This window comes from Chelonia mydas, chromosome 1, assembly GCF_015237465.2.
Source record: "Chelonia mydas isolate rCheMyd1 chromosome 1, rCheMyd1.pri.v2, whole genome shotgun sequence".
NCBI classification, from domain to species: Eukaryota; Metazoa; Chordata; order Testudines; family Cheloniidae; genus Chelonia; species Chelonia mydas.
In genome coordinates this window covers 241,351,553-241,379,470 of record NC_057849.1, presented here as the reverse complement: position 1 = coordinate 241,379,470, position 27,918 = coordinate 241,351,553, and the positions used below count along the sequence as shown (strand labels likewise).

Here is a 27,918-nt window from a genome sequence, read left to right as displayed (position 1 = left end):
AGTGAAAGACCTGCCGCCGAAGGCTTGGAGTGCCGCCAGGTGCGTAAAAATTCACAGGGGAACCTCCCCAGTAGAGCTCAGGCAGGACGGTCCCATGGGCTGAAGTTTGCCCACCCCTTTAACAACCGGTTCTAAACCGGCTTCAAAATGTAACCAGTTTGTGCAAACTGGCTCCAGCTCACCACTGATGCAGACTACTGGTGAAGCTGCATCTGCCAATGAAGAAGAAATAGCAAAAGCCTACCCTGAACAATTAAAGAAAATCATAGCTCTTTTCTTCTATCTTCCAGAACAAGTTTTTAATGCTGACGAGACTGGGCTCTTTTGGGGGGGAAAAAAATGCCCAACCGCACTTACACTTCGAAATCAGAAAGACAAGCCCTGGCTTCAAAGCAGCTAAAGACCATGTGACTGTTTTGTGGCAATGCGGCAGGGCATTTAATAAAGCTGGGCTTGCTCTACAGGGCTGCAAATCCCCATTCCCTAAAAGGCAAGAACAAAAATCTGCTGCCTGTGTTCTGGCAATCAAACAAATAAAAAGGCTTGGGTGACGGCAGTATTATTTCTGGATTGGTTCCATAAGTGTTTCGTTTCTCGAGGTCAAGCGGTACCTCGAAGAGAAAGGACTTGACTTTAAAGTGTTGCTGATCATAGACAATGCTCCTGGCCGCCCTGCAGCACTCCGATTTGCGCATAACGGTCATCTCTCTCTCGTCCCCCCCATACCACCTCCACCTTCCAACCTCTCGACCAAGGTGTGATTCGTTGTTTCAAGGCCATGTACACGAGGCTTACGTTCTCATGGCTACGTAGCTCTATGGATGCTGATCCCAATCTTAATGTGATGGCGTGTGTACTGTACTTTATGGGTGATTTAGGGGATTTTCAAGGGTAATTTTGACTCTGTGATTTTCGCCTTATGCGCTGACTTTTAGAACCTAACCCCTGCATAAGATTCGACTCCACTGTAAGGCATTGCTTTCAAATAATGGGGCTGGCATGTTCTCTACTAAGGTTAAAACCTAAATATTTGACCAACCCAGATAGTGGTTTTATAGTTCACTGAGCTATGTCCAACCATGCCTAAAGTTTAAGGATTTGGCCCTGTTTTCAGATAACTCAGTCTAGTCTGACTGTTGCTGGGAAAGAGGTGCAACTAAACCATATGAAGGGAAGGAAAACTGGAGATGCCTGTTGAAAGGCATGCTTCAAATGATTGTTCGCATGGATTCCTTTCTTCATGTGCCTGAGAACACATTCTCTTGGCCAGCAGTTAGTTGGAGCTGTGTCCTAGATGTCCCTGTGGCACTCTATCCACGGGCATAAAGGGTAGAACAGGCCCAACTTCCTCAATTCCTTCTTACCAGCTACAGCAGTTATATAGAACCCTGCCATTTTGTCATTCTGCTTCTCTGCATCATGCTGCTGTTGTAGTAGTGTTAGCTGTGTTAGTTTCTTGCCCACTGGCAAAAAAAAACCCCTGAGATACTTTGAGGCTAGATGGTCTCTACCCTACAGAGGCTCTGTATAGCAGAGACAAAATCCTTGAAACAAAATTTGCCCCTTGTCTGAAGTTGATACTGCTTAATCAGATACCTATTTTGCCTAGAAGATTAATGTATTCCTGGGTGACTTTTTCCATGTATCATGCCTTCCCTAAACAGATTCAGTGCTGGAGAGGCTTGCTTAAAATTGTTCCTGCTGGAGCATGCTATGCAAGCCGCCTCAAATATCAAAAGGAAGGATGTAGCTAGATATAATTCCTTCCCTTCAACCCCATAGAGGATTCCCTGTTGTATCTCAATCACATGCTTCCTGCTCCATCCTCCCTTTGGGTAGCAGAGTGGGAGTTGACTAGGGATTCAGGGGAGGACTCAGTCAGCAGGAAACTACCTTGGGCTAACAGAAAAAAGAAAAGGAGTACTTGTGGCACCTTAGAGACTAACCAATTTGAGCATAAGCTTTCATGAGCTGCAGCTCACTTCATCGGATGCATTCAGTGGAAAATACAGTGAGGAGATTTATATACACACACACAACGTGAAAAAAAGTGTGTTATCATACACATTGTAAGGAGAGTGATCACTTAAGATGAGCTATTACCAACAGGAGGGCGGGCCGGCAGGGGAGAACCTTTTGTAGTGATCAAGGTGGGCCATTGCCAGCAGTTAACAGGAACGTCTGAGGAGCAGTGGGGGTTGGGGGCAGGGAAATAAACACGGGGAAATAGTTTCTTTGTGTAATGACCCATCCACTCCCAGTCTCTATTCAAGCCTAAGTTAATTGTATCCAGTTTGCAAATTAATTCCAATTCAGCAGTCTCTCGTTGGAGTCTGTGTTTGAAGTCTTTTTGTTGTAATATTGAGACCTTTAGGTCTGTAATCGAGTGACAGAGAGATTGAAGTGTTCTCCGACTGGTTTATGAATGTTATAATTCTTGACATCTGATTTGTGTCCATTTACTCTTTTACGTAGAGACTGTCCAGTTTGACCAATGTACATGGCAGAGGGGCATTGCTGGCATGTGTTAGGATATATCACATTGGTAGAAGTGCAGGTGAACGAGCATCTGACAGTGTGGCTGATGTGATTCGGCCCTATGATGGTGTCCCCTGAATAGATATGTGGACACAGTTGGCAACGGGCTTTGTTGCAAGGATAGGTTCCTAGGTTAGTGGTTCTGTTGTGTGGTATGTGGTTGCTGGTGAGTATTTGCTTCAGGCTGGGGGGGCTGTCTATAGGCAAGGACTGGCCTGTCTCCCAAGATTTGTGAGAGTGATGGGTCGTCCTTCAGGCTAGGTTGTAGATCCTAGATGCGTTGTAGAGGGTTTTAGTTGGGGGCTGAAGGTGATGGCTAGTGGCGTTCTGTTTTCTTTGTTGGGCCTGTCCTGTAGTAGGTGGGTACTTCTGGGTACTCTTCTGGCTCTGTCAATCTATTGTAGTTCTAAGAATGCTTGATAGAGATCTTGTAGGTGTTTCTCTGTCTGAGGGGTTGGAGCAAATGCGGTTGTATCATAGAGCTTGGCTGTAGACGATGGATCATGTGGTGTGCTGGTATACATTGTCCCCAAATGTGAAATAGTTATGGGTGAGGACAAAGTCACAAAGTTCAGCCAGCAGGTTTGCCGTGACATTATCAGAGATACTGTTCCTGATGGCTTGTAGTCCATCTTTGTGTGGAATGTTGGTGTAGAGGGCTTCTACATCCATAGTGGCCAGGATGGTGTTTTCAGGAAGATCACTGATGGATTGTAGTTTCCTCAGGAAGTCAGTGGTGTCTCGAAGATAGCTGGGAGTGCTGGTAGCGTAGGGCCTGAGGAGGGAGTCTACATAGCCAGACAATCCTGCTGTCAGGGTGCCAATGCCTGAGATGATGGGGCGTCCAGGATTTCCAGGCTTATGGATCTTGGGTAGCAGAATACCCCAGGTCGGGGTTCCAGGGGTCTCTGTGCGGATTTGTTCTTGTACTTTCTCAGGGAGTTTCTTGAGCAAATGGTGCAGTTTCTTTTGGTAACTCTCAGTGGGATCGGAGGGTAATGGCTTGTAGAAAGTGGTGTTGGAGAGCTACCTAGCAGCCTCTTGTTCATATTCCAACCTATTCATGATGACAGCACCTCCATATCAGCCTTTTTGATTATGATGTCAGAGTTGTTTCTGAGGCTGTGGATGGCATTGTGTTCTGCACGGCTAAGGTTATGGTGCAAGTGATGCTGCTTTTCCACAATTTCAGCCCGTGCACGTTGGCGGAAGCACTCTATGTAGAAGTCCAGTCTGTTTTGACCTTTAGGAGGAGTTCACCTAGAATCCTTCTTTTTGTAGTGTTGGTAGGAAGGTCTCTGTGGATTAGTATGTTGTTCAGAGGTGCGTTGGAAATAGTCTTTGAGTCAGAGACATCGAAAATAGGATTCTAGGTCACCACAGAACTGTATCATGTTTGTGGGGGTGGAGGGGCAGAAGGAGAGGCCCCGAAATAGGACAGCTTCTGCTGGGCTAAGAGTATAGTTGGATAGATTGACTATATTGCTGGGTGGGTTAAGGGAACCATTGCTGTGGCCTCTTGTGGCATGTAATAGTTTAGATAGTTTAGTGTACTTTCTTTTGTAGAGAAGCAAAGTGTGTGTTGTAAATGGCTTGTCTAGTTTTTGTAAAGTCCAGCCATGAGGAAGTTTGTGTGGAAGGTTGGTTTTTTATGAGAGTATCCAGTTTTGAGAGCTCATTCTTAATCTTTCCCTGTTTGCTGTAGAGGATGTTGATCAGGTGGTTCTGCAGTTTCTTTGAGAGCGTGTGGCACAAGCTGTCAGCATAGTCTGTGTGGTATGTAGATTGTAATGGATTTTTCACCTTCAGTCCTTTTGGTATGATGTCCATCTGTTTGCATTTGGAAAGGAAGATGTCTGTCTGTATCTGTACGAGTTTTTTCATGAAGTTGATTGTGTGGCTGATTTGAGTGGAAATCTATCAGAGGCTAGTTCACCTGCACATCTACCGATGTGATATATGCCATGTGCCAGCAATGCCCCTCTGCCCTGTACATTGGTCAAACTGGACGGTCTCTATGTAAAAATAAATGGACACAAATCAGATGTCAAGAATTATAACATTCATAAACCAGTCAGAGAACACTTCAGTCTCTCTGGTCACTCGATTACAGACCTAGAGGTCTCAATATTACAACAAAAAGACTTCAAAAACAGATTCCAATGAGAGACTGCTGTATTGAATTTGCAAACTGGATACAATTAACTTAGGCTTGAATAGAGACTGGGAGTGGATGGGTCATTGCACAAAGTAAAACTTTTTCCCTGTGTTTATTTCCCCCCCCCCCCTGCTCCTCAGACATTCCTGTTAACTGCTGGCAATGGCCCACCTTGATTATCACTACAAAAGGTTTTCTCCCCCCCCACCCTCCTGCTGGTAATAGCTCATCTTAAGTTATCACTCTCCTTACAATGTGTATAACACCCATTTTTTTCATGTGTGTGTAAATCTCCTCACTGTATTTTCCACTGAACGCATCCGATGAAGTGAGCTGTAGTTCACGAAAGCTTATGCTCAAATAAATTGGTTAGTCTCTAAGGTGCCACTAGTACTCCTTTTCTTTTTGCAAATACAGACTAACATGGCTGCTACTCTGAAATGAGAAAAAAAAAAAAATCCCTCCTACTATCCCTTATGTGCCCCATCCTAGTACTTACATTTGTATTAGCCCTGGATGCTCTGGAGTGTACAGCTGTATTCATGCAAGCCTGCATTTTCTGCCCTTTCCAGGGTTAGATCCCCCTCCTGAAAGAGGCAGTATAGCTCAGCCCAGTCAGGTCAGCTAGTACATGCTCAGATTCTGGAAAGGCAAAGAGAAGATCCTATTGAGGATCTTCCCTTTGAGGGTAAATGAGCTTTAGTTTCAAAATGAATGAGGTCCTCCATTCCCTAAAGGACTCCAGGGTGACTGCATTTTTTTTTTTTTGAACTGTGCATTCCAGCCCCAAGAAGGAAATAAGTCTTCCTTCAGGCAGCATCCCCTTGCCCATTACTATTGTGACTGCTTGCTTGGGTCACAGAAACCCCCTTTGGGACTGCCACCTGATGGGCCTAGACTACCTCTGAGTCAGTTTACCCTGCTAGCTTGGGACTTGGGCACCTTGCCTTGTTTGAGCCAGACACGCTTTCCTGCTGCAAACACAGATCCAAGTCGGAACCACGTCCCCCACAAGCTTCAGGCTTAACTGAAAACAGCGTAAGAAGTGTTCCTGTCTCCAGCACTCAGATACCCAGCTCCCAGTGGGGTCCAAACCCCAAATCTGTTTTACCCTGTATAAAGCTCATACAGGGTAAACTCATAAATTGTTCGCCCTCCATAACACTGATAGAGATGCACAGCTGTTTGGCCCCCCCAGGTATTAATACTTTGGGTTAATAAGTAAAAAGTGATTTTATTAAATACAAAAAGTAGGATTTAAGTGGTTCCAAGTAATAGAACAAAGTGAATTACCAAGCAAAATAAAATAAAACACACAAGTCTAAGCCTAATACAGTAGGAAGGTAAATGCAGGTAAATATCACCCTCAGATGTTCCAATAAGCTTCTTTGACAGACTAGCCTCCTTCTAGTCTGGGTCCAGCAATCACTCACACCCCTGTAGTTACTGTCCTTTGTTCCAGTTTCTTTCTGGTATCCTTTGGGATGGAGAGGCTATCTCTTGAGCCAGCTGAAGACAAAATGGGAGAGTTCCCAGGGGCTTAATACTCTCTTGTGGGTGGAGACCCCGTCTCTCCTATGCAGAATCCGGCTACAAGATGGAGTTTTGGAATCACATGGGCAAGTCACATGTCCATGCAAGACTCAGTTCTTTACCGGCTGAGCCACATTGCTAGGGAAGCTCAGATGTGGATTGGCATCTCTCAAAGTTCATTGACAGCTTAAGTGTTTCTTGATTGGGCACTTACTGAGAATAGTCTTTTCTCAAGAAGCTGACCAAATGCTGCACTGAGGCTACTTAAAATCAAACAAGTACATAGGCAAATAGGATGAAAATATCCAGTAGATCATAAACTTTGCAGAGATGTTACATGGCATATCTAGCATAAAACATTCCAGTTATTTCATATTTACACTCATAAGCATATTTCTATAAAGCATTATGGGGTGCAACATCACAACTATTATCAGCCTCAGGACTTCAGAGCCACTGAGAGAAGCATGAGAACCATAAACGCTTTGTGCAGCCTGAATTTTAGTGCTGAAGATAATGACTCATCCATGAGATGGGTTTAGATTTCACATTGCTTTATCCTCATGAGCTAGTGGTTGGTTTCTGGTGGCTAGGAATCTCTGCCATCCTAACATCTTGTGGAATTATAGGTAATCTATAAAAGAGAAATAATGGCCTTGCTGCTTTCCCCTGGATTATTAATTTATTATTATACCTTATTGACAAATAGTTGTTTTTTATTTCTTATACTCTGTCCCAGCCCAAAAGAAGTTCAAATTGCATAATCTCAGTATAGTGACAGACCTTCATATAGATGGCAGAGTGGTTTGCTTTCTCATACAGACTGCCTGGCTTGCCTTTAACCATTCAAGCGGTCTCCCACATTTCATAGTATCTGTCACTGTACCATAGGATAGATGGCTACCTTACTATGTGATTTGCAGTTATAATAGAAGCTGAAGTGCTTGCCGGTTGGGTACAATTTTGAATTTTTTGTCTCTCTGAAGATGATAAAGGTCCTTGTAGTGCCCAGCCACTTTACAAGACACTAGTAATGTTTTCACTACTAGTATTGCTAAAGGTCAAACAAATCTTCCTTTTGAGACTCTGAACTTGTCCATGCATCATTCTTTTGGGAATGTTTAAGCATTTTTAGGACTGACACTAAGCATCAAACAGCTTGTGTTGTGGCAGCTATTCAGAAAAGTACAGCCTCAGAAGAGAACTGCCTCTGCTTGGTTAGTATATATGTGTAGTAAAAATGAAAGCAGAAAAGTCACATGCATGTGGTTAGCTGCCAAGAACCTGTTTCCCAACTGAAAATTGTCTAACTCAGGTGGTGATGGGAATCCCAGTAGTGAGACTATTCACTGAGGTTGTAGTATATCTCTGGATCAGGATTTGGGTTTCAGTGAGTTTAGTAAAAGCAGGCTATTGCCAGCAATAACTAAACATTATAGTAAGAACTTTAAAAGGTTAATGTGTGGTGGTTGGAAAAAGGTGAGGGGTCGGGGCAGGGAGCTTGGGTAAGGCACTGGACTAGGGCTTGGAGATCTGAGCCCAAGTCAAGGCTCTGACAGACTGTGACCTGGTGATAGAGGGCTAGTCACTGCCTCCAGTCCCTGTATCTAAAATAGGGTTAACTCCCACATTTAGTCTAAATAGACTAGATATTCTTCAGGGCATGAACTCTAACCTACTAGGGGACATGTAGAGGGTGTAGCACAATTAGGCCCTGAATGCTGAGTCTTTAGGTGCTACTGGAGTATAAATGGTGAAGTGTTAACAGTTAAGCTTTTGCTTAAATAAAACCTACTTTTTCCAGGTATTTAAGGTGAATGCACCCCTGCCTCCACGTAAAGAGCAGGAAATAAAAGATGATTCCTCATACTCTGCAGGATATAACCAGAGTTTTTCTACAGCAAGTACACAAACTCCTCCTCAGTGCCAATTACAGTCCACTCATGTTGCAGAGCAAAACTCTCATTCACAAGAAACTTTGCCAACAGGTGAGGAAAATTCTTTGTACATGGCTGTATCTTTTAAGTGACCCTCTAGACTGAAGTGACTATCAAACTGACACTTCGATCCATTAATCTGCTCCTGAACCTCTACTGCTTTTAGTCCAGTAATCCCCTGCAGGTGCAACACAGGTAAAATGGAGTTCAGCTTTTATTCAGTTAAGGCTGTGCAATTGACCATATTGCTGTCATTCATAACCAGTCCAGGTTGCTCTCATGGTGTGAAAGAGTACCCAGCCTGACTTTCAGTCCCAATTGGAGTTTGCAGGGCTTGCAGTCTGAAACGAGTTACTTGTAAACAAAGTAAATTTGCCCAAATCAAATGAGCGAATGATCATTTTGACGGTCACTTCTTGGAGTAGAATTGTAATTCGAGGTGACCTGTTTGAGTGTTTGCTGAAGTGTACTATTTTGAAACCTGAATCCCTAACCCGGTGAAAAGGTATGTTCTAAACCAGGGGTAGGTAACCTATGGCACACTTGCCAAATGCGCCACACGAGCTGATTTTCAGTGGCACTCACGCTGCCCAGGTCCTGGCCACTGGTCTGGCGGGCTCTGCATTTTAATTTTAAATGAAGCTTCTTAAACATTTAAAAAACTTTACATGCAACAATAGTTTAGTTGTATATTATAGACTTAGAGACCATCTAAAAATGTTAATGTATTACTGGCATGCAAAACCTTTAAATTAGAGTGAAGAAATGAAGACTTGGCACACCACTTCTGAAAGATTGCCGACCCCTGTTCTAAACAGTGAACGTGCACGCACTGGTTGCAGATACAATTTCATCTCTGTATGATTGTGTAAAATTCCCAGTAGGCAGATTTAGTCACCAAGGAGTGGTATTTAATTTTGTGCGATAGTAGTGAACTGTTAGGACTAGTCTGTCTGGAATCTCCAGTATGAGACAGTAACCTTTTGTAAGATGTCTGTTGCAGTATTTGTTTCTAACTTTGAAATGTCTTGAACTACTTTGTGCAGGAATAAGTATGGTACAGATGGTACATTGGTAGTATTAAAGGTAACAAATTTAGTGTTACATGATTTCCATTTACCCTCAGAATTCTTTTATCTCGAAGATAGAGGCTTCTGTCTTCAGGATTAAACTTGTATTTTCAATGTTTTGGTGGGGAGGGGGGGAATTTTTTTTGACTCTTGTAGCGTGCTTTTTGGGGAACTCTTTTACATAACTCGTATTAGCTGGAAAGGTCCTGGGAACAGAGGTAGTGGCAGTAAGCGAGGGGAGAGCTATTTTGCACTGAAGACCAAATACTAAATGTATGGCCTAATGATATTGGAGGAGGTAAACAGGAAAGCCTTCTAAGAACTCCCAACTTAAATGTTGCTACCTTTGCCACTATTTTCATGGAGGTAAAATGTAGAACGTGGATGGATAAACAAAATAGTTGATACACAATGTGAAAATTGTCATAATTTGTAACTGAATCTCCCCCATAAATCTAAGGTTTTATGTCTCCATAGAGATAGAAATACCAAGAGTCTCTGTATTATGTTTAAGGAGTGATTAAGAGGGAGGTTCTTAAGCCATGGTAGGATGTTCTTGCAAGTCCCAGTCCAGACTGAAGCAAATCTGAGCTGGAAGATTTTTAAATTTCAGATTGTAAACAGAAGCATCACTAAGTTCAAAGGCAAATCAGGAATCTGTTGCATATGAAATTGACATTACTGACTTGTCAGTAATAAATAAGTCATTCAAACTGTGCACTCAGATAAGCATTTACAGTTGCCTTTGACCTCTGAGATACTATGTGCAACCAAGGACAGAGCTTTGTTCTTAAACCTGTCTGAAACAGGGATTGCACAAACTGTCAGTCTTTTCTGTTTTGACAAGTAGAAATCTTGACAAATTTCTTGGTTTTTATACAAAAACCAAGGGCATCTATCAAGCCGCAAGGCACTCCTGCTATATATTCCAAAAAGCAAAATTAAAGAGCATAACTCCCTCCCCCATAAATCTGATTCCCTTTAGAAGCCCACTTCCACTGTAGCCTGCACAGATCCAACAAAACTTCATTCCAGAGTTGAGAACATTCTACCACTAGCCCCACGTAAATCTAAGGGAATCAAGTGTTCTTGGTGGTTGTAAATTGGCAAGCATAACATGAGACCAGGGCCGTCCTTACCCATACGCAAAGCATGCAGCTGCATAGGTCACCAGGAAACTTGGGGCACCAAATTTCCTGGTGTCCTGCACAGCTGCGTGCTGCTCCAGCCCCTGCCCCTGCCCCTGTTCTGCCCCAGCCCCGCCCCCACTCCCCTGAAGATTGCAGCCAGGCCTGACTTTGCACTCACTGTGTGGTAAGTGGAATGACCCAGCCCCAGCCTGCTCCGCTCCCCTGGCTCCCAGCTGTGCTGCTGGTGAGTGCTGGGGAGCGGTTCCCCCCTCATCCCCAAGCCTGAGCCAGGGGAGCGGAGCAGCCTGGGGCCCCAGGCCTCCACGGGGGGGCTGTGTGGGGCCCCAGCCCCAGCCTGCTCTGTTCTCCTGGCTCCCAGGCTTTGGGGGAGGGGGGAACTGCCCCCAGCACTTGCTGGGAGCCAGGGGAGCAGAACAGGCTGGGGCTGGGTCACTCCACTTCCCACAGGAAGTGGCCAGACCCCCTGCGGAGGGCACCAGAATAGCTAGGGATGGCCCTGTATGAGACACAGTAGTCTCGCATAGCAAATATCCCCAGTTATTTAGGGCTTGACAGGTCAAGCCAGAAACCAATAGGAAAGTAGTGCAGATCATGGGACATTGGTGTCATGTGCTGCAACTGAGAAATACCATTTAATAGGTTAGCCACCACTTACTCCACCAGCTTAAGTTTCTGGATTGATCCATGGGGTAGCCCTATATAGAATACCTTCAAATCATGCAGTGTTGAGGTGACAGACATGGACCACTGTAGCAAGGGCTGGATCTTAAGTCAATCTTGTGGCCAGGCACAATGATGGGCATTCCTGGGCACTGCAATGTTGGGGTGGTTGGATTCCCTAGCTGCAAAGATTAGTAACACATGCTGGGAAAACAACCTTGATCAGAGAAGACTGGGCTCACCATATCTAGTTGTTTCCGCTAATTGTAGCAGCATCACCTCACTCTGACCTGGACTGAGCATCAGCTAACTAGCTCTCACTTATGCACCAAAAGTATTCATGGTGTACTTTGGCTGCCAGACTTAGTATGCTATCACCTAACAGGAGGACAGTGCTAGCTTAAAACAATGAATAACTCTTAAATGTCTATATATGGACTCAATTTGTCATGGCTTGTTACAGGAGAAATAGCAAGACACTCTGTGAACAGACCTGGCTTGAATCTGTCCAGAATGGGTTCAACCTGATTCTTCTGAGAAGTAGGGTGCTTGAATAGTGGTACTTTGTAATAATTTTATACCTTATTCATCAGTTCTGTTCAATGGTGAAAGGTATGGTTCAAAAACTTTCTTTGGGACTAGTGGGAGGAACATTATTTCTTATTTTTAGTGCAGGAAATAAATCCAGTATGTTTTACAGCATTTAGAGCTTCCATCCAGTATTAATGTCAATGCTGAAATAACTTGTGGTAATTCTGTGTCTCATTTTTTTAATTTTTTTCATTTCTTAAGCAGTTAATTATCAACCTGACGGAGCTGTTCCTGTAAGCAATGGCAGCCTTGCCTTTTATCCAGCACAGACTATTTTCGCCAGACCCACTCAGCCTTATCTCAATAGTCGTGGATCTGTTAGAGGATCTGCCAGAGGTGGGAGATCACTGACCAATTCATATCGTTCCCCTGGTGGATACAAAGGTATACTTTCACTTGCTTCTCACCCCCCGGTGAAAGGATCAATTCTAGCTATAGTAGGGGATATAGCTCTAGAACCAGATACTTCTGTGCATTAATCCTAAGAGCTAATAGCATTGAAATTAGGAAAGTGTAACATAATGTATGTGAAACATTAATACTCCTCTGCCAATTACTACAAAATGCTAAAGAGCCCAGAGGGGGCTTGTAAGAGGGGCTCAACAGGCATGCGCACACTCCTCAACTCTCCTCTGTACCCCTCTGAACTTGTAGTAAACAGGATTACTGGATTACTTTGAAGAGAGGGATGGGGAGAGCTGAAAGGAGAGGCACTTGGGGGCCAGTTCTGGCCTGAGTCACATGTTTGACAATTCTGATATAGAGTATGGTCCTACAGCTTGTGATTACATGGACTTTGGCAGATTGAACAAAGTATAAAGTATTACTTCATCAATTTGAGTCTGAATCATCATTTTCTATGAAGGAACCTCATTAGTTGCTGGTACTGCTTTGGTTTTGCTGGTACTAGTAGCTTACTATGCTCATCTGAGTAGTTTAGTGTTTATAACTACAACTGGCTTCGTCTTGTAGCAGTGTAAGAACTTGTCACCAGTTTATGATTACAGTAGTTCATTTTGGCAAAGTACAGCATCTGGGCTTAAATCTGCCATGTCTGGGCATTGCTTTAAAGTCCTGCATCTTATGCAAGTCCAGCATACTCAATCACTTTAATGGCAGAGCCAATCTGGATAATACTTACGAGGACACTCTTGTGTCTGGGTGCTAGTTTTGTAAGTTCAGAAACTGTTAATGTAATGGAGACTCTTGCAGACCAACCATGTTTGGAATAAATGAGTTCTAATAAAACGCTGTTAATGAGTTTTAATTTCGACATCCATGATTATGCCATGCATTTGACTTAAACACAAAGCTGCTCTGAAATATGGAATAAATTGTGCATGCGCGCATTTTGTAAACTGTTTTTAAAAAATTGATGCTGACAGTCCCTAAAGGAAAATTCTTATTTGAATGTTGGTAACATAAACTGACTCTGGCATTTTAATTTTATATTTTGAGCAGGTTTTGATGCTTATAGAGGATCCCCGTCAATACCTAATGGCAACTACGGCCAGCTGCAGTTCGCTGGTAGAGATTATCCTGGAATTCCATATTCTCAAAGGGTAAGGATTTACTTTTCTTGTAGCTTTCATGTGTCCTACATTTTGCAGGAAGTTAACAAGGTTTGGCTACAAACTAGGAAGTGAGTTCAAATTTCATAATGCAAAATTTTTTTCGTACAATACACAGTGCTATTTTACTGTTTCAGATGCCTCTTCTGCTAAATGCTTTGTAAAATCTGATCTCTACCTACTAATCTTGGCTGACAACTAGGTTTAGACCTGAGGCTTGCCTTCCTGACACAGCGCAAACAGGATGTTGAAGTGGAGGAATTCTTTCAGGACCCCTTGTAGTTTGATTTTAGACTGAGGATAGCATACATTGAATGGTCTGTGTTCTCTCCAAGCAGGTTAGATGCTGTTGGCATCAGAAAACTGACAAATATGAGGCAATTTTCTTGCTTGCACATTCTTCAGGGGAAAAACAAAATTGCTTATTTCCATTTTTCAAAAGGTTGCATTAGACAGACAACCACTATGCTAATCTGCCATGGGTTTGTATTGTCATTGTGTGTTCTATAGAGGGCGCAGGAAAACTGTACAATTTGGATTGTAGGACCCTTCATGTCATCTTAATTCCAGTTTGAATGGAATAGTATCTTTCCCAATGCCAGCTTGCTTTCCCAATCTAGAGGAAAGCAAGTTGGCTGAAGTTCAAAGTGGGTAGGGCTGGTGGATTTAAAACATGCATCTGCTCCCTGTGTTGGGAGGTATGCCTATCCCAGCATGGTCTTCTGCTCCTGGGTTCCTATGAGCACCAGTAGCCAATACTGTCTCCATCTACACACAGCTACTGAGATTCCTCTTGATAACAGACTGCCAAATTATTTATGCCTTGTTATACTGAGATGGGGTGATTGTAATGTGCTGTACGAGGGGCTACCATTGACTGACTGGTCATCTTAAATAGCACTACTCATATGGAACCATGTTCGAATGTCACTAGTTTGACTTACACTGAATTGCAAATGGAAATACTGTATTGACTTTAAATCCCCACATGGTTTGGGTCCTGGTTATATTGAACATTATTCCAACGCCTGATGTCTGGGATGTTCAGGCTAACATGCTAGGGGTTCTTCTCTGAAGTTTAAGGAGCTGAAGGTGCATAGTGGTAGACAGGAGGATGCTCTGCTGTGAAATCTGTTCTTCACTAGTTCAACAGAGCTTGTATTAAGTTTCAAGAACACTGCAGTACCTAAGAGGGTAGACTGAATGGCTGGAGTTTCACAAATAGGAAGTTGAGCTGTCAATATTGACTTTGCTTTTCATATGTCCAGAGGCTATTTATGATCATGTATATTTTGTATGTCAAAAATAAACAATCCCCAAGCATATACTGATTAACTCTCTAAGCAAACTAAAAGTTAATTGCCTGTGCTACAGAATGCTAACTTTCTAGTTGGTAGTCTCATTCTTAAGATAGTTAGGAGTAGTAACTAATACTTTTGTTCCTTCTAGGATGTTAATTACCAGCAGTGCTATAAACGAGGCGGAGTAACTGGCGGTCCTCGATCAAACTCAAGAGGTAAGGCTAACATGATATCTCCAACCATGTGCATAAAATGTTAAAATGCAATTCTGAATATGTAATGGTAAAAAAGGCATAGGGGTCAAATAACTTGGATCAAACTTCTGCTATTCCCAAGTAAAAATCCGTTTCAAAGTGAGCACTAAACTTTGTCTGGGATCTCCAGTCTGGCAGTCCTCCCTGGCTAATAAATCATTGCAAGTACTAAAGATTTTGCAACTAGAACAGTTTTTAATTGACAGATCTAATGGTGTTTCATATCTCCACATCTGCAGTGTGAATAGAAGTAGAAAACTTTATTTAAGATTAATAGAAATATTCACAGGATGCAAAACTGGCACCCTGTGATCTGATAGCTCATCTGATTTCCCTCAAGTCTTAGTTGGCCAGCTGTGAGTGTGTGTATTATTGGCTATATATGCACAATCTTAGCATCTGTCTGTAGGTAAGCTGTCTAGCAAATATGGATCCCCAAAACTTGGGCAGGGTTACACTTATATGGGAAATAGCTTTCAGTGTGAAGCTGTCATTTTAGATGCAGCATAACTTCTCTCCAGGTTGGAATATAAACACTAAACAAATAGCTTTTGAAACTCAACCTTACTGATCCTGAAATCTTTGTTTTAATAGGATAGTCTGTATCAGAAAAAAATAGACTAAAACATTATAGGGTGGGGGAAAATAAGCTTGCTGTGAGTGAAGGGAAGAGATCCCTGCTTTTTATTGCTGGGCATGAAATAAGTGAGGGAGTGGGCTGCAGACCAAAATCTTAATTGTTTACTTTAAAAACACAATTTTGGTTTTGAAAGTTATAGAAAAGCTAGTATTACCAGGTCAGCAACTTTAGAACTAAGATCTGATCGTGAAATCCTTAAAGTTCTTGTGTTTTAGGTTACAGACGAGAAAATAGACAGGAAGAAAATTGCTGATCAGGTAGAACTCATGGTAGAGAGTACTTCGGAAGAAGGGAATTGAGGAAACCAGATGACTAAAAGAGAAGCGGAGACTCAAACAATCTTGTAGCAGAGGACTGAGACAGTATACTATTTCAGTTAGTGTTACTAATGGAGTTGATATAACTTTGGTTTATACTAAATAAACTAACATTTTAAGTTATCTTGTAGGAAAAACAGAATTTGCCTTGAACATTTGAGGTGACTTGTGTTTGCAAAACCCACTAGTATTACATTCATCTCATGTTCTATCAGTGTACTGCATCTTAAAACTTTCTGGCACTTGAATGAACAGCTAATGTAGTCTTACCTTTTTTGATGGGGTGCAGGAAGTTGCTTGAATATGGTTCAGTTTCCGATTAAGACACTTCTCATATCCATGACAGTAGTATTGCATTCCATATTTATCCAGAGTATGCCATCAGGACACAGTAGGACTGATTTCAGATTATCAAACTAATTTAGCTTTCATATCTCCTCCTGAAAGCTTAAGAGAAGGGGTGCTTCTGAAACCTTAATCCTCCAATTGGTCACCATAAGACCTTGAACTAATCAGTAAAAAATAAACATCCCCTACTCTGAGAATCTTCAACAACTGGGGTATGCCACTTAGGGATTAAACCTACGTGGCAAATAGTTTGGCTAAAGCTGTATTTATAGCTGCTGTGATATATCCTTTAGGGTGCGGAGAAAGAATAGTGAGCAATCAACAGTCATTTGTTTAGCAAGATAGTTTTGACAGTGACTAAAGTTGGTTGTTCTCCAAGGCTCCATTGACTATTTATTCTTGTAATAATTGCAGTATGTTTATATATACAGAAACTTTCAGTTCTTAACCTTAAATCTGCACTTTGAAAATTGGACAGAAAGATAATCTAAGAATCATTTACCGTTGCTAATGATCTTTAACAGCAGGATGGAGTGATTCTTCTCAGGTGAGCAGTCCAGAAAGAGACAATGAAACCTTTAATAGTGGGGACTCTGGGCAGGGAGACTCCCGCAGCATCACCCCTGTTGACATGCCAGTGACAAGCCAGGCTGCCACCATACTACCAGTGCACGTTTATCCTCTCCCGCACCAGATGAGAGTTGCCTTTTCTGCTGCAAGAACATCTAACTTGGCCCCTGGAACTCTAGATCAGCCCATCGCATTTGACCTTCTGCTGAATAACCTTGGAGAAACTTTTGATATTCAGCTTGGTAGGTTTAATTGTCCAGTGAATGGCACGTATGTCTTCATCTTCCACATGCTGAAGCTGGCTGTGAATGTTCCACTGTATGTAAACCTTATGAAGAATGAAGAAGTCCTAGTGTCTGCATATGCCAATGATGGGGCTCCAGACCATGAAACAGCTAGCAACCATGCTGTCCTACAGCTTTTCCAAGGGGACCAGATCTGGTTACGTCTGCATCGGGGCGCTATCTATGGAAGTAGTTGGAAATATTCTACCTTTTCAGGATACCTTCTGTATCAAGACTGAAATCCGTGTAATGTTTACAAAAAAGCTGCTCCAAACAAATTGGTGGAGGGGGGGGAAAAACTAGCTTTGCACTTAATACCAATTTCATAGAAATAAGGTTCCATTATCTGGGAGATGGTGGTCCTGTTTTGCAAGGTGAAATCCTGGATCGGGTTACTGAATCAGCACTAATTTGGCACTTTATCAATTGTGATGTAGCCTTGCTAGTTAAGCTGTGAATGTGTATTGTTTGCACTTATCCTTTTACTGTATTGATGTCCAGCTTACTACACTACTGATATATTGCCTCAAGTATGGGCTATTCACAATGCCTTGTTGTGCCTCAATAAAACAAATTAATATGCATTTTAGTATTTTTTGTAGTGTTTTTTATTATACAACTCTAGCCAGAAACCTGGTCCACTAGCTTGTGGTGTGAAGTATATTGTATTTTTAATCATGAAAATTAGTCTTCACCCTGAATTTTAGGAAACTGTGCTTGAATTGTTGAATTCTTTAGATGGAAGAGACCATTGGCTCATTGTTCCCCCTGCCAATGCTGTATGTTCTCCAGACCTCTGTCCTTTCCAGTGCTAAATGAATCAAAGTAGTGGCTTGCACACTCCTGTTGCTGGTATTAACTTCTAGATCTTTCCATTAAAAAATTGCTCTTGATTCAATCTAAATGTTTCATTTTTCTTACATTTCTTATTTTTAGATATCCCAGGTAATCTAGTTATATCCCTCTAAATTTTTCAAGGGATGTTCACTTCAGCCTCCCTGTAGTCATCACCTAGCCAGTTAATATGCTTCAGTCTTAAACTTAACAGTTCTCTAGACCTCTAATCATTTGTTCTGTATATTCCTTTCATTCTGATATTCCTTGTATTGAATTGCAGACTTGAAACCAGTGTTAAGTGCTGTATAGAGGGTAAAACTCCACTGTGGTGTATATAACCCAAAATCACACTTGAAGAAAGCCCAAAAGTGCTGCAAACTCCTAAGTTGTTGACTGTCCCAAGTCTCAATTTGGTAAAATTCCTTTGAAATCTTGCTAAATGGACTTGAGTTTTTTCTGTTTGCAGTTTCTATCTGAACTCCAAGGTGTATCAAGATATTTCTCACTCCCATCTAAAATTTAACGATATTTAATATGCAAATCTTGTTAACTCTCTTTAGTTAGCTTAAGTTAATTGGGTCTCACTTATCCCTGCATCAATTCATTAGGTAGCTTTTCAGTGTAATATTACCATATATCAAAGTTCTTCAGCCAGTGTTCCCTCAGTGTTGGCTGCTCACGTCCAGTTAACTGGAGTATTTAAGTACAGTTTGAAGGCACTGAAACGCAGGGCTTCAAGTATAATGTAAATGCCATCATTCTGTGGTTTCATATGTCTCAATTACTTAATATGGTATTTATCCAAAGAAGGGAGGAGGGTCATATGCAGAGATCTGTTTTAACTGAAGCTTCATGGTCTGTTTATTTCTAGTTCCAGTTAGTATCCCTGACTCAACTGAGGTATTTAGAATATGCAGCTTGATGTGTATTTCTAGGGATAAGTTCTACAACTGATAGAGCAAGAAAAGCAGCTCAGTTGCCCATTTTTTTTATTGGCTCTGCAACAATAAAATGGAAGTCCAGTAAGCAACTAGAACATGGAATACAACAGATCTGAAAGAAAAACTTGCCATTTTAGGCGGTTTTGATTACCCTACTTAGAGTTCATCTGTACTCTATCAAACTACACTGCCTTCATCTGATGACCATGTAATTCTGTCCAAACTGTCAATTCCATGGCCAGGAAGGACCATGGTGATTATCTAATCTAACCAGTAGAACACATGCCATAGAACTTCCCTGAAACAATTGCTGTTCAAACTAGAGTGGGTTTTTTTAGAAATCTAGTCTTGATTTTAAAGATTTCCAGTGACGGTAAATTGTTCCAATGGTTAATTACTATCACTGCTGAAAATGTACACCTTATTTCCCATTGGAACTTGTCTAGTTTAATCTTAAATCTAGCAGACAAAACCCAAAGGCTGGAAGAGCCACCCTTTAACCTTCACTTAAGCTAAACCAAGTTGTCTGGCAAGATTTCTATAAAGATGTTGGGTATCCATGGTTCTGTTATCCCCTAAGAATCTAGATTTTTCTCCATTCAGTTGTACTAAGGTTACTTATCAAGTGATGTCTTCAAAAAGTGATCTTTGCAGTTAATTTGCTTTGTCTCAATCCTCTGATTTCTCCCCCCTTTTCTATGGCTCTTCAAAAATTGCCCATAGTTCCATGAATTTGCTAGTATCCCTAACACCTTGGTATGCAGATCATCCAGAGCTGTGTTTAATTTGTGAATACCTCAGTAACCTTAATCCCACTCCAGTTGTGTAAGCATAGTGTAAACATGCTAGTTTTGACTCTCCACAGTAAAGTGTCCATTAGGGTGGCTTCTCCTTCCCTTCATATCAGGCAGTTCCCTATCAATAGAGATTAGGCTGCTGGGGGTATAAAAGTCCTAACTCTTTTCTAACTTTGAAGCTGTTTCTGGTTTTCAAGAAGTGCTCACTTTCACATTAGTTTCTTTGACAAACTTGCTTCAAGTAATCTGGTATCTTTGCATCAAGGTAAACCATAGATTCAGCTTGTAGTGATTTTTTTTCTCCCCTCCTACAGGCATATATAGGCAAACTCTCAAACACAGGTGAAGTTTGACAGGGCATAAACTTCTCCTCCAGGCCTCAAACTGTTTTGGATTCAACCAACACCTGTGACCACATGGAAGCCAGTGACTGAGCATTTCTTGACATAATTTAGGATATCACTTGCTCTTTATACATTTGTCCTGGCACCATCCTACAGCTTCACTGAGATGCTGCCTCTTGAGTCCCTTTACGCCTGGTGGCTTGCTGCTTCAAGTGAGCCACCAGTACTCTTATTTCAGTTGCTGGTCAAGCTTACTCACCTGTGTCAGTCTAATACGTTTATCAACAGTCAAAAGCCTATAACTGCTGCCTGACTTCATACTGTTTCCTTTAAGCTTCCTTAATCCACGTCTCTTATCCAAAAACTCTGACTCACCTTCCTGCATGATCATTCCAGTTTGGCTTGCCTGGATTTTAGCAACTGTTAAAGCCCTTACAAATTCTTCTCCAGCTTCCAATTCTATATGTTGTCTTACTAATCTAATGCAAATATAGAAATGATTCAAGATAGGAGACACAGCTGGTAGTAATTGCATATCCCAGTTGACCATGCTGCTTCAAGTGAATTTTCTAGCAAAAACATGACTGCATCTGCGTGAGATGTCTTCACCAATCCACACTTTTATAACGCGTTCAGCCCTAGTCATTAGCATGGACACAACCACCTAGAAGTTTGCAAACTACGTGGAGGATGAACAGATTTCCAAATAAGCCTTTTCAGCTACTCAAAATACGTACTCTGGACTATAACTGTCTGTAATAGTATAGCTCATTCTATGCAAGTGAAAAGCATGAAGATATGCTAAAGTATATTAATTGAAACCAATTCTTACCAATATACAATTACCTTGCTAGTTAAGGTTGTAAACAGAACAGATTATGGATGGCTGTAGTAAAGAATGTCATAGTTCATAATTTTATCAAAACTTGAAAGGTTGTGGTTTATGCAATTTCAGCTGTTAAAAGATTTAGACAATTTTACACATTCTTAATTCTACACCATGCCTTTTTTATTAAAGCTACAACTATACAAGAAATTAGTGTAAAACACACAGGCCAGTACCTCAAATGCCTGTCTTCCTGTTTACAGTTCCTGTATTAACTACCAGCAAGGCCTCTCAACACTAAGGATTTTAACAGTGGTAGTCCTAGACTAGATGAAGTTCTAGTGTCCTCAAAATCTAGGCCAGTGGTTCTCAAACTTTTGCACTGGTGATCCCTTTCACACAGCAAGTCTCTACGTACAACTTCCCCCTTTATAAATTAAAAACACTTGTTTATGTATTTAACACCATTATAAATGCTGGAGGCAAAGCAGGGTTTGGGGTGGAGGCTGACAGCTTGTGCCCCCCCATGTAATAACCTCATGACCCCCTGAGGGGTCCCAACCCCCAGTTTGAGAACCCTTGCTCTAGGCAGCAGCATAGACACAGTTGAAGACTAGTACTCTAAACAAAAACATAGCAGCACACAAGGTTCAAGAAAGCACCCAAAACAAAGTGGAGAACATTCTGAGTTTTGATCATAAGCACAGAGTATATCTGAAAGCTGCAAAGTGCACAAATACAAGTATATGTTGCACAATCGCAGTCAGGGCTGGCACCAGCTTTCCAAGCAGGTGCTCGGGGCGGCAGTCCAGCGGCGGCAATTTGGCGGCACCTCCGCCACTCTTTCCACTGCTGCCGCAGCAATTCAGTGGCGACTGCTTGGGGCGGCAAAATTGGTAGAGCTGCCGCTGATCTCAGTTTCGTGTAGCTGCCTAACCCTAGACTGGTTGATGCCGTGGTCCTTCCTTTTCATCCCAGGCCTCAATACCTACACTGTGGCAATCTTTGGAAATACTCTGTGGAAATGATTTTCTTTGAACTCCGTTTTAATCTATCAGAATATCTTCAGACTAAAACAATACCTAGATTTATATTCTTTTTGGGAGAGCATTTAAGCTTGTACATCTCAATGCCTTTTGAAAATGTTTAAGCAAAATTGTGTGTGATGTATGTATATGTATATGTGTATATATGTGTATATATATTATATATAGGGTTAATGTAGACCTTTTCTGCACACTTAACCCTTTCACCAGCTCTTTATTCAGTTGCTTTTTGAATAGCTACACTGTTAACACATCTGTGCAGGATTCAGATTTAAATGGATTTCATAAATCTACAGAAAAGAGGACAAAGCACTACTCAGTTCTTGGTAAATCTTTTTTACCTGGCTAAGTCTTAAAATATGGTAGTATCATAACTATCTTATAATGGCTGCTGGAGACAACTTGTGTCCTGCCTGTAAGGTAAGACAATTTAGCATTAGATTTTGTTTCAAATTCTGTTTGTTTATAGTATACCGTAAAACTTTAATGGAATAAACTTGAAATGGCAGCATTGAAGCTGACAAGATTTTTGCTTTTTCAGGCCACAAGTGTATTGAGACAGCAATAAGAATAATCTGCCAGAATTGTCATATTTGACATTTTTTGTAGCTAAAGAAATCCTACATCCTGCTGTGCTAAGATGCAATACGTTCATTACTCATCCCAGTAATGTCACCTTGGCTTTGCCGTTTGCCTCTTCCTCAGAGACCACCTTCAACACAATAGACTACAGTTATTCTGCTTATAAAATAGGTAATAGATGAGACTAGTTCAGAACTCTGACAGTCAAAGCTTTGACTGTGGGCTACCACAAATAGCATTTGATCTGCTGCAGATTTGCCTTCCTAATCATACTAGTATCAAATCCTGATATTTGTCTTTAACTATTTGGCAAATGGAAAAATGGCCTTGTAGAACTAACCATGTTGTTGGAACTAGATAAAACTAGTTCATCTTACGTAGACATTTTTGAATAAGTCTTTATCTTTACAAGTTGAACTCGAAATATGATGCTTGCCTTCTAACTGCAAACAGTATATTAAAAGTAGCAAATATGTTTGTATTTATTGTCTGAATCATTTGCTGAAGGATGAGAAGATCCAGGGCAGCAAGGCTAAAGCTGAGTCTGTGGGACTGCTCCATGCTGGTAGCTTCCAATTGAAGCCCATTTGTCCCTCTCCCCTGCCCCCAAGCAGACTCCAAGAACAGCACTCTGAGCTTGGTATTACATCCAGACTCAGAGGCGGTCCTGGGGCAGTTAGTGGAGAGTAGTGATAAACAGCCTTCTAGAGTAAAATGGAGCACCTCTTCCCCCTAAATTTTCAGGGGGGAAAAAAGAGGTCAAAGACCTCTCTTAGAGTCTCCTTAGTGGCAAAGCTATGACCTGTGAAGCTCTAGTGGTACTGGTACCAGGAGTGCACAACCCACGGCTTGATACTGATATTAAAAGGTTTTAGGCCTACTCCAAATGGAGTCCCACAATATGCAGGCCTGTTATGGATAAAAGTGGGGTTATCTGTTACACTATCTGCTCAGATCTTTGGCACTGAATAGACCTTTGGTGCCAGGAAAACCCTTGGTATTGAGCAAAAGAGTGGTACAGTCTAAGTCAAGTACTTCATCTGTATAGGAACAACCCTCACCTAGGACCTCATTCCTCTACCTTCATATATATGTGATGGAAGGACCTGAAGGTGTCTGCTATCTGGAGGGTTACATTTAGCTTTGATGTGGGATATGAGAATTTTCCCCCCCTACCACCCTCCTCTCCCTGCCTGTAAGGCAGCATCTATCTCTTATGCCTGTCTCAACTGACTGTTTCTTATGAGTGTAAAAGTTTATTCTTCAGTGGCGAGTAGTGGTGATTTGCCTCCATTCTCATATGGTCCCCTCCCCAGAATTTGGATTTGAAAGGAAGTCTAGGCTATCCCATAGTCTATATGTTTAGAGCAATCAGGCTCCAATGTCCTGGTACCTATCTCCCTGATCTCCTTCTCCATTTCTTTATAGTGCCCCACTGTGGCAACAGTAGAACCCCTGGGAGCTTTTCCGGAAATACTATCCTCGTGCACCCTCTTATACTGAGTGAGTCAGGCCACAGCCCCCCCACCCTCAAGCTCCTCCAGTTCAAATCCAACAACTGGAAGAACTCTTGACGGAAAAACTACCCATTATCAGCCCTGGCAGAAATCCCTCCTGTGTCATGATGTCTGGCTGATAAGAGCTTTCAAGAGCTCGTGAAAAGAGTAGCTGAGGCACTCCAGATTCTACCTGAAGTTCTTCAAACTATTAAATGGTCTTATATGCTTCCATGTCAGGACAAGTTGCCTCCCAATTCAGGCCCTCTTATAGCCCACAAGAAATGTGGCAGACTCGTGCTACCATTTCCCTGACTGCTAAGAAGACAGAAAATAGTAATGGGAGTAGAATATCTATGCTCCCCAAAAGCAGCTACAAATGAAAGGAATAGGCAACCCTACTCCTACCTATCTCAACCTCAAGGACTGAGACTTCTGTCTTTAAAATGTGTTTTAATCTCTTTTCCCACACACCCATCCTAGATAACCAGTCATCTAAGGCAAAGAACAATGTTACTCTTACACATAGATGTGACTTTAAAACACTGAAATACCTAATTACTTTTCTGTCCAGTAGCAGGCTAAATTGTTGAAATGCTTGGAAACCGTTACTGGACCATTCTGACTGTCTCTTATTTACTGTCTCTTATTTAAGCGAAAACCCCATAACAAAGAATACTATACTATACTACTTTTTTTTAACCTCAACATAGAATCATCTCTTCAATGTTACCATCCTTCTTATAAAAGATGGAGCATTACATAAACTGTCACTTGTTTGTACAAGAAATGAGGAAATACTGAACAAAGTGTCATGAAGGACAAGATTGATTTCTTATTAAAAATGCCAGATTTGCTGTAATGGGAGTGAATATAGGACAGCAAGGTACTTAAATGTAGCCAGTTTAAAGCTGCGCTAGTTTAAAGCTGCAGCAGAAAACCATATAAGCAGAAACAATATCCCAGAGAGGGGTGGTGTGAAGGTTTTTGATGCAAGGGACTGCAGAGCCAAGACATTGGTAAGGGTCTATACTGCATTTTACATCTAGGTTACTAGTTTCATTCTAGGCCAGAATAGTATTACAGTCTGAACAATGTGTGATCTATGTGACATGACTTCGTAGTCTTAAAATTTTAAAAAGCACCTAAGTCATTTGGGAGCCAAATCTTTGTTCAAAAGTGCCTAAGTCACTGGGTGCTTTTAGAAACTGCCTTTGTTCACTTGGCAAGGGGTAGGTACACAGGCCATACATAATTGCTATCATATTGTAACTGGCTCCTTAACTGGTAGTCTCAATAGAGAAATGCTAAAGTTACTCTCCAATTTAGGGGGGATAATGTAGAGCCGTGGTTCTCAACTTACCATTGTGTTATGTGGGCTGCAGGTTGAGAGCCACTGCGCCAGATACCCACTGGCCTGCCCAGCCCTGTGCTGCCAACTTGCCCCTTCCCCTGGGGGCCGGACCCACACCACACACTGCACCAATCCCCTGCCCAGCGCTCCACTGCCCAGAGACACCCCCCTCACAAGACTTGTATGCCCAGCACCTGCTGCGGTGGCGGGGCCAGGAGTGGAGCCCCAAGTAAAGCCTAGGGGTGCTGCAGCACTCCCTGCACACCTGTAGTTCCTGGGCATCTGCTGCCCTTCACGCACCCCCTCACTGCCCAGAGCCCACCCAGCGCCCCACTCTCCTGCACCCTGCACCCCTGCCGCAGTCACTGACCCTACTGTTGGCAGGAGTGCTCCAGCAGGGCTGCTGACACCTCTCCCCCTCAGCCGGCCCCACCCCCTGCCAGACAGGGAGTGGCAAATCTTGATTTTTTTTTTTTTATAGCACGCCAGGCAGTGGGGCTGCAGCAGTGTGTTAATTGGGCTGCACATGGCCTGTGGGTTTAGAAATTCATACTGTAGATGTTTTCAGGAGAAGAGAGTTCAAGCAGCTGGGTAGGCAACTTGGTAGTCTTAGCGCTCCAACTATTGGTCCACGCTGTTGCCTAGAATATTTTCTTCACCCTAACTCCAAGGGAAGCCACTAGTGAATATTTACCTCTTACATTTTGCATGGAACAGAAAATCTGTGTGCTCCTTAACAATTAAAATTGTCCAATTTAAGGAAAACACAAGTAAGGCTGCCCCCTTTCCTTCTTTTCTTTCTCCCCCTGCCCACAATTGAATTATCCTGAATACTGATGTATGAGTGTAGATTTATGTATCCTGGGAATGTGGCTAACCTGACTTCAGTGGAGTTATGCCAGATTAACATCAATATAGCAGAGTAAAATTTGGCCTTATGAATAAACAAAGTAAAATTTACAACTATGCTAACAATGAAGTGAATACTGATTACCTGCCAAGAATTCAGAGGCACAACCAGAATTTTCCTAAGGAGGGGGCCCAAAGTGGAAGACATGGAGGAGGCAGCATGAGATAGCTGGCCAGGATTCAGGGGAGCAGTGTCTGGGGGAGTCCTAGGGCTACAGCTCCAGGAAGAGCTACTGCCCGCCTCCGCACCCTCGGCCGTGGTGGGCACTGACAGCTTCAGTCGCCATTTCTTCCAGGACCAGTCCCAGCTGAGGACCTCTTATCCCACTCGCCCACTAGAGAGACCAGGACTAGCTGGGATCTCTTCCTCCACTTCTCTCCTACCAGAGTGATGAGGAGAGACTGAATTTGTGGTAGCATCTATGGCCAAGAGAACCACCCCCCATCTGCCTCCCATTGCACCCCTGTAAGAAAGTGAAGGAATTTCCTTTACCCTACCCTCCTATCGTATTTGCACAATTGGCCAGGAGCATTTTCAAGGCTTTTATCTCTCTTTGGAAAGCTTAGTATTGGTCCCTGGAACTAGTTAACTGCATGATATAGATGTCAAACAAGTGCCTGTGGGCTGGTTCAGACTAGCTTGATGTATTTATTTGGCCATCAGGGTAGATACAGATTCTTTGCAATGTCTAATAGGACCCCTACAATTACAATACCATGAAATTTCAGACTTAAAAAGCTGAAATCATTAAATTTATGATTTTTAAAATCCTAGGACCGTGAAATTGGTAGGACCCTACTGATAGGAGCTGTAGGGAAACTGAATTTGGGATTCCTGAAAGGTGGAGACAGAAGTAGATAAAGCTCTGAATTCCAGGACACAGAGAAGGCTGCTGTTTTCCACACTGAATAGTTCCTCACACTCTGGGAAGGGCCAAGACCTGTTAACCTGTAAAATCCAAAGCCCTTTTTAGGGCACCACCCTGAGTAAAACACTGGCCTAAAAGCACAATGGATTGATTTAAATCCAAGTGGAAAGCCTAATTTAAATCAGATTATAATCAATTTTTCTATTTGTATTGCAATTATATACTAAAGAAAGGTGCATTCTCATTGGTTGATATAACCATTGAAACATGTTGATTTTCAACTAACTAGAACCTTTACACTAGATTTGATACATCTTTTTGCTAGTAGCTTGGAGGGTTCACTGTAACTCTAAGCAATTATTTCTTACTCTCACGTTTTAGAGAAGGAACAAAGTAGAGCCACCGATCTTGGTCTCTAAGGGACCTGTACTTCTCAAATAGAGAATCCCTGCTCCGCTAGCCGGGCAAGCACCGGAGGCATCTTGAAGAAAAGCCTCTGGTTCAGCCAGTTTCCACCCTCTTAAACAAATCTGTCAGCTGGAGGGACTCGGGCAAGGATCACCTCTACAAGTTTCGGGGGCAGGGGGCAGGAACACCTAAACCCCCCACACGCCTTCAAGCTGCTGAGTGGAGCCACTTTGCCCCCCCTCCCATAGACAACCCCCCGGAACAGTTGCCAGGGGAACAATCTCTTTCTCCCCCCTCCCACCCCCAGGAAAAAAGCTGGAGGGAGTAGCCGTGCCTATGCTCCCCCGCCCCGCCAAAAAGTCTGTCCTGGGGGAGGTGCACCCCTCCACCCACTTAAGAAAAACTCCAGCTGGGTGGCGACCGGGGGCACCTGTCACCCTCCCCCCCCCGTAAAACAGTAATGACAGGACCAGCTGCGCGGGGAGGACGGTCAAGGAGACAAGTTTCCGTACCACAGCATGGCCGCCCCCATGGGGGGGACAGGGCGTGCCGTGGCAGCCGCCGTAAAGCAGCTCCGCAGTGCCAC

At 42.5% G+C, this 27,918-nt stretch overlaps 1 protein-coding gene across 13 annotated transcripts in view; it reads left to right on the top strand.

The window, feature by feature from the left end:
• Nucleotides 1-17,507, top strand: part of CAPRIN2 (caprin family member 2) — a 73,873-nt gene extending 56,366 nt beyond the window's left edge. For 6 of the 13 annotated variants that reach the window (XM_043540790.1, XM_043540808.1, XM_037878378.2 and 3 more), the window contains 5 exons: nt 8,034-8,217; nt 11,840-12,022; nt 13,100-13,200; nt 14,659-14,725; nt 16,594-17,507. In XM_043540790.1, coding sequence (XP_043396725.1) covers nt 8,034-8,217; nt 11,840-12,022; nt 13,100-13,200; nt 14,659-14,725; nt 16,594-17,162 — 1,104 coding nt within the window. In that variant the 3' untranslated portion in view covers nt 17,163-17,507. Of the gene's footprint in view, nt 1-8,033; nt 8,218-11,839; nt 12,023-13,099; nt 13,201-14,658; nt 14,726-15,619; nt 15,679-16,593 lie in introns of those variants that run through there. The other 7 variants (XM_043540779.1, XM_043540813.1, XM_037878408.2 and 4 more) reach the window with 2 other exon arrangements.
• The last annotated feature ends 10,411 nt before the right edge of the window (nt 17,508-27,918 follow it).